At 32.0% G+C, this 13,445-nt stretch overlaps 1 protein-coding gene across 1 annotated transcript in view; it reads right to left on the bottom strand.

Moving 5' to 3' along the window:
* Positions 1 to 13,445, bottom strand: part of LOC134682220 (uncharacterized) — a 55,937-nt gene that overhangs the window by 33,810 nt on the left and 8,682 nt on the right. The window contains exon 2 of the mRNA XM_063541751.1: positions 8,245 to 8,308. Coding sequence (XP_063397821.1) covers positions 8,245 to 8,299 — 55 coding nt within the window. The 5' untranslated portion in view covers positions 8,300 to 8,308. The remainder of the gene's footprint in view (positions 1 to 8,244; positions 8,309 to 13,445) is intronic.

Genomic DNA, 13,445 nt, shown 5'->3' with positions numbered 1-13,445 from the left:
TTTATGTCGGAAATATGTTCTAATTGATTCGATTGATTTATTAATGATATTTTTTATCGCTAGGGGCGAAGACTTTTAACATTTTGAAAAAATAAATCAAGAAGAAAGTTTTTATATTACTAACACTTAAGGGAAAACCCATCAGAGTCATGTGTATTATTTTCGTCTGGCTGATCTTTTTGCGTTATCCGATTTGATATAGTTGTACAAGTTCGTGTTGTTTAATCTTTATTTTTCTATGTTGTGTTTGTGTGCTGTTATTAGTCTGTTTGTCTTTTTCTATTTTAGCCATAGAGTTCGTTATCAGTTTATTTTCGATTCATGAATTTGAATGTCCATCTGGTATCTTTCGTCCCTCTTTTGCAAATTTCTTATTCGAAATTACAATTCTTATGATTTTAAACAAGTGTAAACTCCAAAGAAATTTACCAAATAAACGTTTAAATTACCCCCTCTCCTGATGATTATCGGCAATGCATGCGTTTTCATATCCCAAGACATGGTTTAGTGTCTCATTATATTGGTTTTAACTCCCTGCATTCAGGACTTCCTAAAATCATGGTTTCGTACACATCACTGTACCTGGCAAACCTTAAATAAAATACTTCTAGCACGTGGCACTTACAATGAACTTGGTATTAAACATGTACAAATTTGTATACATCATTAACAATTAATTAGGTTTTTTTTATAACTATCATCATCAACATTATCATCATTCATATCAAAACTTATTTTTTATTAAATTAAAATCCGAAACGTTCAGACTACCATTAAAATGCTTGCTGTCACCGTATTTCTGCATTTTTTCAAGTAGTGGTAGGTAAAACAAACATTCTACGATATAAATGTTTGTAGTATTTATAGTTTAGAACTCATTATTTCTTGTGATTACGTCAGGAGACGCAGCCATGGGGTATGGTAAACCACATGTCTTGTCTAGCTTGCGTGCAAACTTTATTTGTTGTTGGAAACATAACAAAGAGTTACGTAACTAAAATATAAACAAATCTGGTAAAGTCATTTGCATTTCAAATAATTACCTATAACACATAATGCAGAACTTTTCGTTCAGAAACTTATTTTCCCTATCTTTGAAATACAGATGAATGAATTTAGTATTCAACGTTTTTCTTTTCTTTTTCTCTTTAAACAAAGAAATATACATTTAAATCGAAACTTCAAAAACAAATTAGTTCAGATACGAAACAATTGAGTGTTTTGACAGTAATGAGACTGATACAAATTATAAAACTCAACAAATAAACTAAAACAGAACTGAAGGTAAGAGGTACAAGTTTGAGTGGATCTTTTATCATGATAGTCATTGAGAGATGTTTCTAGCACTAGATGGTCCAAACAGGTCTCAAGCATAGAGCAATCTCAGACTAACATCCAAACCAGAACATTCGGTGTCATTCACCTGACTTATTGTACGTCATAGCGGGGTTTTTTTTGCAGTCATTATGCTATACACGTATAAAACTTTTTTTCAGAGGGTTGTCGGTAAAGTTATTTGGCATCACAATTATGTTAAGGAAAGTGTATGTTTAACCAGTGCAGAAAAAAAGGTTTTATTGTCTAAAAGGGTTACCAGAGAAGACGGCTTTAGCGTAAATACATATTATTTCGGAAAAGAGAAGTTCAAGTAATGACTATATAAACCCAGGTTCAATCCACCATTTACTACATTTGAAAATGCCTGTACCAAGTCAGGAATATGACAATTGTTGTCCATTCGTTTGATGTGTTTTATCATTTGATTTTGCCATTTGATAACTTGCGGACTTTCTGTTTGGAATTTTCCTCGAAGTTCAGTATTTTTGTGATTTTACTTTTAAATGAACACAGTCAAATCTGATGGTAAATAAGGTTTGACATGACTTCCACAATTTTTAATATATTTTTAGAAATGAGTTTAAATAAAAAATGTATTCGAGACAGATTGCTGGTGATCGATATGCATGGTTACCAAGGAAATAACTTGTCGGTCGGATGGACGGACCGCAAATGATGTAGCGCCATTTCTGCCTCGCATCTCGACGTATTTAAGCTATTATTTGCATACGATATCCATGTCATCTTGAAATTATTACGTAACACACATCGGCTCTCATTAAGACTTAAAAAAAAAGCAGAAATTGCCGAAGTAAGGCACAGTGTCCTATAAGGAATGAAAATAGAGAAAAAAATAAAGAGAAATTTAAAGAGAAATGCACGTGTAAAAATGAATAAAATGTTGGTAAATTGTGTAAGTTTTTAATGGTTCTATAGCGATTACGATAAATGTTGAGTAAAACATGTGTTTTAAGGTTCCCGTATGTAAGAATTTTATGTGAGTTTAATCATAAGAATTAGGATGGTACCGGCAAACCTAATTTAGTGCTAAATATGTTGACCTAGCTAGTCATCATGTAAAATCTTGATTAAAGCAAACATAATGTATTCTAGCATAAGCAAATCATTAACCATAATGTAAAATCTTAACTGTAATCAAATGTTTTAGAAACTATCCATTGTAAAACAAACAACAAATCCGACTAAAGTAATATAATAGAAAATGAGGGTATGACTTGCGGTAGTTCTGGAGTCGGAGCAAAGTACCCAGGAAATGAGCATACTCCAGCGAGAGGAAATGACTCGGGTATGTTTGGAGTTCGAGCAGACTACCAAGAAAAGCGGGCTTACCACATATAAGAAATAGCGAAACGATAATAATAATGGTAATAAAAAAAAAACACCAACGCTCTTACAATAAAGATGAAGAGATCGAAAAATGTAAAGTATAAATTATTTAATTAATAAGAAAAAAAGAACAAGAATATCTAAAACGCAATAAGTCATCTTGGTCATAACGACTTGAATAACCAAAACAACTAATATAAACTTATCATAAGCCACAAACTCAAATAGTCAAATCCAGTTAAGAGAATATTTAAAAAAAAAAAAATTAAATTTAAACAAGTTTTGAAATAAATAAATTAATTTGGATGTAAAATTGCGGAGCAATTTCTTCGAACAAAAGGGATATATAATGAAGGTAAAATGAGGTAAAATATTTAAAGAAATAAATTTTAATATTTCATATAAAACTAAGTAAATCTTCTATGTAATTGTAGAAAATAACTAATTCTTGTATAAAGCTTTTTGTATAAAAAGATATAATTAGAAAGTCTTTAATGTTATGTAACTTTTAATATATAAGTATTAGATGTGAAATTCTTCTTATTTGACACTTAGCGACATAAATAAGGTTCGACAGCTTGAACTCTTAGAAGTATTTCCTTTCGCAAATATATCTAATGCTTTCCTATTGTTCACCTAGAATTCATTCTAATCAAAATAATCGGATTCCCCTAATGGTCATAAAAACAAAGTATTAAGTAATTAAAAATAGTAACCCCAAAATGGTGAATAAGGTAAAAGAGATCTAACCAATAGAAACGGTCCTTATAAAAATAAGTATTCTAAAAGTCATTTTGATTGGTGAATAAAACAAGTCCAACCAGCACGTGTTCTTAGGGTTTAAAATAGGAAACCCTAAGGAATGAGACATTAATTTACTCGTATGGTTGGACTCCAAATAAACATATATTGACATCTTTGTTTTATTCACCAGGTTCGTAAACTTATAATTTTTGTTTAATGAAAAGTTAAATAATAGAAGTCTTTCTTGATTAAAGTTCCACAACTATTATGATACATTATTTTAATTAATTGATAAAGTATTTTGATAATTGTTATTTCAATTTCATTTAAGAATCAAACTCTTTTATTACATATTTATGTATTTGATTAATTTACTCGTATGGTTGGACTCCAAATAAACATATATTGACATCTTTGTTTTATTCACCAGGAAGCCTCGAAAGAACGCATACGATAGTCCCCCAATTATCGTAGTAAAAAATAGAGAACACAGACATGTAAAACAGAAGACCAACAACACAATTAACCCTTCAATGGGAAAGGGGAGGCAACTGCCTTAGTCTGCGCTTTCCCCCTCTTTCCCGCACAACACTAACCCGAATAATTCAGTCGTTATATTCCGCTGATCTACGAAGGCTACATTAACTTCGTGTGGGAGAAAATCGGACACGGAAAGGGCTTGAATTATTCGAGTTAGTCCAAGACAAGAGTAGACGGACGATAAGAAATAAAATGATGGTATGTGTTTTCAAGACCCGAAGAACACGCATTGCTTCATGACGTAATTGTTGATACTGCAAAGCACTCCGAGGCTTTTTTAAAAAGTCGAACTTGTAGATTGTCAGCCTTCAAACTCTTTTCTCTTCACATAATTGTCACGATGTAGCCTCGAGCCTCGTTTAGGGGATATTAATTGTCAAAATTCGCATCTAGTTCAGTGATAGAAATACTGGTTATTGTAATTCCAACCTCAAAATTCAACTGCACCAGGGTTCAGATATTTTCTTTCATGATAAAGATAGGAACAGTGGACCACGTTTATATACAGATGGTTCTTATGTACCAATCACCAATAAATACTTTAAAAAATCTATATATAAACAGGCAAACTATATATAGGTGCCATTTTAATAAATTTTGTAATAAATTCCACTGTTGATGAATATATTACATGAATGGTGTCTATAAAGTACATGTATTCCTATATATTTCCTTCTTTATGTCATGTAGTTATTATTATTCGACTTGAGGCACTTAACTACGAAGTTCAATGCCATCTTGTCAATGTTGCAGACAAATAAATAGAAACTGTTTTAAAAAAATGATTGTAAAAAAAGTCCCTTTGGTATGATTTTATAAATTAAATGGGATATATTAATCTCTCCGGTATATCAGCAGCCCAGTAGTCAGCACTTCTGTGTTGACATACTACAAACGTGTTGTAAATTAAATAAAAGAAGTATAAGTATATACTTGTACATAAACTTTTACATGTTTTACAAAAGCAAAAATCAAGAATGCTCTTAATTGTTTTCTAGTTTATTTCACTTAAATCGCTGCCCACCTTGATAAATATTTATTGAAACGAAACATGTTCACAATTCATGACTTTGCATTTTGTACTTTAAAGAAGGAATTTATCATTGTAAAATTAATTAAGTTCATTTTACACTTTGAAGTACAACGGAATCAATTATGATGGTTTTGCACTTTCGAAAAATATTTTTGAACCAAAAAGTTAATGATTTAGATGAAATGAAATGATATGATTGCTCGCTTATCTGCTCATGTCGCTTCATACTGTCTGTAATTTGTGGTCTTGTGCAATTATAACTTTAAAGTATATTCTCATATCTATATAACTGCGAAACAGTTTAATTTGAAAGTTCAAAAACACTGAAAAACGTTCTTTTATTTTGAAATTCTTTAACGGTTTGTGATATTAGCCACTGGAATGTAACGTTCAATTGGAGATCCAACCTCTTATTCTTTTCCACGGGAGGGGCTAGGGGAGATATAGGGGCGTCGAAAGCAATATGACAAAACTTATCAAGAAAAACACAATTCAGCTTGAAGACTAGCTTACAGATATACTAGTAAACAACAAATACACGTACGAAATTACGCTCAGGCTTGGACATACGAACTCCCAAATACCTACAGGACACTAGTTTCAACAAAAGATTAAGCGTTACTCTGCTTAGAATGCAGTTCTCAATTTATTGACCTGTATGTAGTATTAAATATATAAAGCCAGTTAGATTAAATATCCGGCATTGAACACGTGTCCAGGTTTCTCTCGTGAACAAAAGCATATACATGTACGTACTGCAAATGCGTCATTTCCTTGTTAAACTTTTGAAAGGTGAACCCGGTGCAGCTATTTGTCAATCTTGAACACAAATCCCTTGTCAACGATAACTATCAAAATGATAAACAAAGAAAAGCAACAGGATTACATGTAAGATAAACTAAGTTTAAAGTATTTTTGAAGGACATGTATGTATACCTCTTCAGATTTCAAACACGCGACATGGCAGACATGTTAAATGGACAATTAACGAGACGAACAAATTAAATAAAATGGCGCCAATTATCCAGCATTAACTACAGGCAAAAACGATAGTAAAGCATGTTAAGAAGAATGTGAAAAAATTACATTTAAAAACTATAAACTGTCTACACAGTAAAAACAAGTTCACCGTGAATTATGTAGAACCATATAAAGTATTTGATATTTTAATAATAACTTAATTGATTAAATAGTTATTTTAGTGATTGATTGATTGATTGATTGATTGATTGATTGGTGAACATTCGTGATATTTAGGACAACTGACTAACCAAAATACGACATAAATTCTCGAGGCTCTGAAAATGGAAAATGGGAAAATACGTGTTAATTTGGAAAATCAACTGGAATAACATAATTCTTGAGATTCTGAACATGGAAAACGGGAAATTACGCGTATATTATAAATTAAAATAAAAATGAAATGCAGCTGGAAAAAATCTTGCTAATCTTTCATCTTGTTTATTAGAGGTCAACAACATAGAAACATCAGTGTGTACCTATATTTTTAACAGAAAAGTACGTTTTTTAAATTACCAATGCTCTGAGACTGTACTAAAATTTTGGGTTAATGGATAAAACATTAAAAGCACAAAATAACCCGGGAGATTTTCAACTTTGATAAACTAGCTTTTATAATCCGTTCCAGTTCGAAAGAATGAACAAGATTTTTCAGATTGTTTACGAAATTCAAAGGCGGGTCTCTTGTATACTTATCTGATCGTAATTAATTCAACTTTCTGTAAAATGTAACTGCAGTTTATATATAAAATAGTTATCTGTATAATTACACCGTGTCGATACCGTTATTCCTCACATTTCGATAACTTTCGCCACAAAATTGATTTAAGAAATATGCACTATACGATTAGAGATAATTAACTCTTCTGTTTTGCTGTTTAATATCTGTTTAGAAAATTAATATCTACTAAATTGTGATAAGTTTTATTTTGATAGTTTGGAATTATTTTTACAATGGAAATCTGAATGAACCTATTAGAAAGTTAAGACGGTATAAATGATGTATATGAAAGCATTTGCAGATGTTTAAATATTGTTTTTGGAATGTAAAGCTGAAGTTATATAAAGAATGTCATAGAAGTCGGTAACTACGGAGAGCTAATCGCGAAATCATTGCTTTTCTTGTTCCATAGACTGCACACTATGACAAGGCAACATTTCTGTATTTTCTCGATTTCTACATGTTTTTTTTTTTTATTTGAATGCATGCTGGTTGTGAAACGATAAATTATTGATGTATGTGCAATAATAACATGAAATGATAAACAATCATTTTCGAATTTGGTAGGAACATAAAGATTGGTGGGATGTACGACAGTTTGCGAGATGAGTATGCCGTTATACGCACGTAAATAAAGGCAACAGTTACCATGGTATGAGTCAATAAAATGTCCTACGATATTTTTAGCGATAATATATATTTTTATTTAAATGATAATTATATATTTTATGTAAAATATTTCTGAACATTCAAGATTAAGTAAAGGCATGGTGATATGTTTTATAATGTTAAAGGTTAGAGCCTGGCTTTTAATCATTGAATTTGACTGTTGCTTCTTTTACCTCAGACAGAATATGATTTCAAATAGTTCAAGCTGATCGGTATATTAAGCAGTTAACAAGTTTACCTTAATTTCAAATCAAATGTCAACAAATTACTTAAAAATATCAATTATATAGTATATAGTATATAATACTTTATTCTCTGTTTTACTTTCTGCTTTTTCTAATAGTTATTAAGTTTCATTTATCTCGCTATAAATTACACTATTTACCAATTGATTTAACCAGGTTTTTTTTAGCAGATTATGCCTGCAATGATATCTACAAAAACCTATGCTATGCAAGTATTCAAAAAAAGTGCAGGTTGAAAAGACGTAAGGTACCGATTGAACATGCACGGCGTTCGGGCAAATGGCAACACCAACAAGTTGATATTGTAAACCCTTAAAGATTTCCATGTGCAAGGCCTTCCAGCAACTGCAAACAACAAGTTGGTGTTATATATTGTTTTCACAGGCAAGACCTTCGAGCAAATAGCAACAACAACAAGCTGATATTAGGTACCGTTTCTATGAGCAACGCCTTTGCGCAATTGTCAACAAGTACTAGCACAAAAGGCTTAATATTTGGTTCGTTTGTTTCAGGAGTTTTTTGTTGTCTATACATGTCATACATTAACCCATATCCTTATATTTTTGCAGAAATAATATTTGTCTTACCTATTGTTGAACATACTAAAACCAAGAGCACCAATACCTTCCCCAAGGGGGACATCTTCTACACCTGAAAAGTACAAATTAATTCATCAGAGGCATGAGTTTTAAAAAAGATGCATGGTTTTAACATTTGATTGAAATTTGAAAAATACAATACAATCAGCAGTTAAATCACAGATTTGTAAAATTACGAATTTGAACTTAATTTCAATAACACTTTGACAGAATAAATAATAAAGAAAAAAACAATGCGACGATTTAATCTATACTTTGTGTTAAAACTTAAAACTTCGTATTCTCATATATGCATATGCACGAAGGACTGGTTAATTGAATTTTGAATGCCTAGCGTCCAGTTGCAAATATTTGTCGAATAGTCTGTACCAGAACAAATTAACGATTAATGCAACAGGTAGGCTCTGCTAGATATGTCGACCATGATGAAGGGTGGAAAATGTGAACTTACATCGAAAAATGAACGTTAAAATTGAACGACAAGAAAATGTCCACTTACAATTTCTCCGTTTCAAAATCCAATGTACTCTGGGTTATTTTTTCAGCAGCGTATGTAACACAACACAAGGTTAAATGGGACACAATTTTATTCAAGCCGACCTGGACCAGTGTCCATAACGGATGCATGGTCTCTCCCATAACAGTACAAGCAATAATTTATGTACATTTGAGTATAACAGTTTATCAAAATTTCTTTTACTTTGACAATATAATAGTTATCATTCTAAAGATACACAGATGAATATCTATCAAGCTGACTTAAATTGACATGTTTTTACCAATCTGGACAATTTATAGTTGTGAATCTTGCGTATGTCCAGTTTATTAACTAATTGTTATCATGACATGTCAGTAAATAGCCTACATGTGCAAATGTGAAATTGAGAATAGAAATGAGAAATGTGTCAAATAAACTCATCATAGATACCAGGACTAAATTTTGTATATACGCCAGACGCGCGTTTCGTCTACAAAAGACTCATCAGAGACAATAACCCGACCATAGAGTACATATCAAATGTACTTATATCTACATGTAATTTTAACCTTGAATAAAAACAATCAGTCTTAAACTTATTTGTATAATTTTCTTGATAGACATTTCACTGTGTTATATAATTCAATGACTTGTATTAAACATATTAAGAATATGAATACATATTTTGAAGCCCATCATAGTGTCACACGTACACAAAAACGCTGTGATTAGCTACCAAGATCCTATCAAAATCCCCAACAACTGAAATTGACCTGATGACGTGACTGGTAATTTACATTTTGGTATGCAAACAATAAAATTACCCATATTTATTTAGATTTAGAAACGGCGAATTGTAACATCTTACAATATTTTGTTATTATTCCAGCCGGTTTTTTAGGGATTCGTGTTGTTCGGTCTTTGGTTTTCTGTGTTGTGTTTTGTAGACTATTCGTTATCATTTTTTTGTTTTGTTGTCACTTTGCCGTCGTCATAACAAGTTTGAATGTCTCTTTTTGGTATTTTCTGCCTCTTTTGCTTATAATTTGCATGCCACTATACAATGTGGAGTTAGGGTTTGTTGAGCGCATATACATAATCATTTTCCAGTTCGCAACACAATTATGTACCTGAAGTTGTTTGTTATCGCTTTGTCTTGTTTTTTCGTTCACGTACTTACAAATAAAGGAAAAAGGCGAAGGTTGGCCTTTGTCGAGTAGATAACTACCCCCAGTAATATAAAATGGGCAATATTGTACAACAGACATGCGAATTTACAACATAACACACTTGAAATCTTCAGTAACTATACGTGTAGCATGCATGTATTTATCTGGGACAAACATTTGCCATCCCAAATATTACAAAAACACAAACTTTAAGTAACTTAGATATAAAGACAACCAACCCATGAAGGAGTTCCAGCGGGGGATGGGCACATAACATTATATAATGGGGACTAATATAAATCCCTACCCTAATAATATCGATCATTAAGGTAAGAAATAGTGTCAATAAACGGCAGACTTCTGTCCACGTCATGTAGCTTTAAAACGCGCGTATTCTGTCAATCCGGCAACATCTGGATGGTTTATGTCATAAGGGAGCTACCATTTGATTTTTATGGGGGGGGGGGGGGGGGGGGGGCTAGGATGAAATTTGAAAAAAATAGGCAGGACAGGAGTTTTGAGTAAAAAAAAAGGCAGGATGAGACACTTGCAAAAAAAAAAAGTCAGGTTGACAATTTAAGTAAAAAAAGTCAGGATAAACTAAAAAAAACAAAAAACAGGCCCCGATAGAGTGAAAAATAAAAAGGCAGGACAGAGATTACAACTAAAAAAAAAATGCAGGACAAAATGTTTCATCCTAGCCCCCCCCCCCCCCCCCCCCCCCCCCCCCCCATAAAAATCAAATGGTAGCTCCCTAAGTACGTGGTGTACTAAACAAAACTGGACTAGTCAACTGATCGAGCGGTCAGATCTATGAGTCATGTATTGACATATTTATTTGTTTGTAATGATTATATTTTGACAACAAATCATTTACCATATTGATCAGGTGCGAGGTAAACAGATTTATAGATCATAAACATGAAACAATAACAAAAACTATGGTCACTGTAACCTTAGTCATTGTTTCATTCATATATTTAATCCTGGTTTGTGCCAGTTTTCGTTTCGATTGACGACATTTTGATGCGCATGCTTTTTCCCTGAAAATTGCTGACACGTGAGCATTTATAGACTTATTATTGGTTAATAGTTATGTCTTATAGGTTACAAGTTGTAAAGTATGTCTTTCTGAACAGCCAGACTCCAATGAAATCAAGCTGTTACAATAGGTTGCCCATGAATTGTTTTGAATGAATCACTTCCTTTTCAATAGAGAGTCCATTTTAAACGATTAGTACTTGACCAAAGGAAAGACCATTGGATTATCAATAAAATCAGATTAGAGATATATGTCAACGCAATGTCGGACTACCCCGTGACACAAAAAGAAAGCTATTGGTCATTAGCAATACAAGTTAAACTCTAAATTGCATTTGTTGTATGTCTGGCAAACATATGAGTGTACTGTAAAACTAGTCACATTCCAATTATGCAAAAGTATAGCAAAATATATGTAAAATTGGTGCAAAATATACAAATACATATATCAGGAAGCAGACGCATGCTGCCTTTTCAGTTTCAAAAATTGTCAATTGCATACTAGTAAATTATTAAGTATAAACCAAATCATATTAAAAATAATAAAGCTAAAACAGAACACCCAAAACAAAAGGCAAACAATAAACAAAATAAAATAAAAACAAAGCATTGTAGTGACAAAAAGGCATGGATAGCCAATGTCATTGCCCCAAGTGGACACAAAACGATGATGTGTTTATGTACTGTTCGACCTTCTTAGATTCTGTTAGAAATTTCTGATTTATTTAGGTTCAATAACATGTTCGTGTATACGTAGTTAAGTCTGCTCTTTGATCAGATTGTTGTCTCTTTGACATATTCCACATGTTCATTCTCTATTTTATAATATCAGAGACCATTGAAATGAATTTAACAATAGTGTATTCAAATAAAAGGGTTTTTTTTGTCTTAAAATTCTTTCTGAAGTATAATAATAATAACAAAAGATAAACGAACAACACTTACTTGAATTTTGCGTTTTTGCAGAAATAAATATAATCTTACGAATAAAATTTACAATCCAAAGTTGTCTTGGAAGTGACAAACATTAGCATTTAAAAGTCCTTCTTATTATGGATCACGACTATTAACTCTATAATGAAAACAAACAAATTAGCGGCTTTAGTATAGTTTTGGCAGGAAACCGAGGTGAAAAGTCATTATTCTGGTATACAGAAGTTGTAGAAACAATACCATTTTACTCTATCTATCTTGATTAATTGTGGAAATAAGACCATTCAGATACACCCAAGAAACTGTTATAATTTCTCACAGGGCGTGGGATTATAGTAACTCTGTACTGTTGTATTTCACTTTTAAGAAATGTAAATTTCCCATCAATCATAAACTTGGAAGTATAAATCTGTTTTCAGCAGTGGCAGTTAACTATTTTCAACTAGGTTTAAATCTATAAAAGTGTGCAGTTGCACCAAGCGAGACAATTAATGCACACTTTGAATGATATAATGGCTTTTTGGAGGCTGTCGGATGTTTATAAATGAATCATTGCAAAAGAAGTACAGACTGATAGTATTTTGTAAAGCTTGTGTAAACATTGGTACAGTTAAAGTGAAGCATGGAGGTCAGCAAATTTTGTTCGTAGCAAAAACACAAAAAAATGTATAGCCAAATCTGGACAAAGAACCTGAGCTATGTATGCGGGGAAACTTTATTTGATTAAAAAAATATTTTCTCAATTTGATAGCAGCATTCATAAAAATAACACGTATCAGTATTGTATGCCAATCCAAAAGTAAGGAGCTACCGGGCTTAGAATACCCTCAGAGACTGACGATCAACCTTTACTGGGCTACCATTAACTGTTTCAACTTTTTGCTAATTTCGACAATTAATGTCTCCTCATTGTTAATTGGGGACTGAATCATTAGAAAATCAAAGACAAGAGATGCTTAAACAAAACAAAAACTTGCCACAAAGTCTTGCCAAATCAGATGCTAATCATAAGGGAGATACATTCCTGAGTTTAAAAAATACTTCCTTGATCTAATAACAGCAAATTCCAATTGAACAATTTTCTTAAATGCATGCTGGTGCCGAAGAATTGAACTATTGAACTAGTGATAACCTTAAGCACTAACTGGCGAAGGTAACTAAGTATCAAATGTAGTCAAACATTAGAGGTTAAAGTTGAGTTGATAGACGAACAAGACTGAGAACTTAGAGCACATTTTGACATTTTTAAATATCTTTTAATTGATGCTTGAGGACAAACTGTTTGAAAATTCAAATCGAATGCACTCGTTGATAAGCTAATAATACTAAAAAGGGTCAAAATGTAAAAGTCAATTTGGGAAAGGAATGAGAACTTTGTATAAGGGAAATACATTTCTTAATTCAAATTTATTTCCTACATTTTACAACAGCAAATTTACAACAACAACAAAAATATCCTTATGTTCATATACTAGTACCAAAGTATACTGAGTATCTTAAAACTGTTCCAGCTGATAACATATCTTATTCCACGTCGAAGTTATTTCGTAAGAACCGAACCCTATTAA

Source organism: Mytilus trossulus, chromosome 1, assembly GCF_036588685.1.
Source record: "Mytilus trossulus isolate FHL-02 chromosome 1, PNRI_Mtr1.1.1.hap1, whole genome shotgun sequence".
NCBI classification, from domain to species: domain Eukaryota; kingdom Metazoa; phylum Mollusca; class Bivalvia; order Mytilida; family Mytilidae; genus Mytilus; species Mytilus trossulus.
The sequence above is the reverse complement of the archived record's forward strand: the minus strand, read 5'-3'. Positions and strand labels throughout refer to the sequence as shown.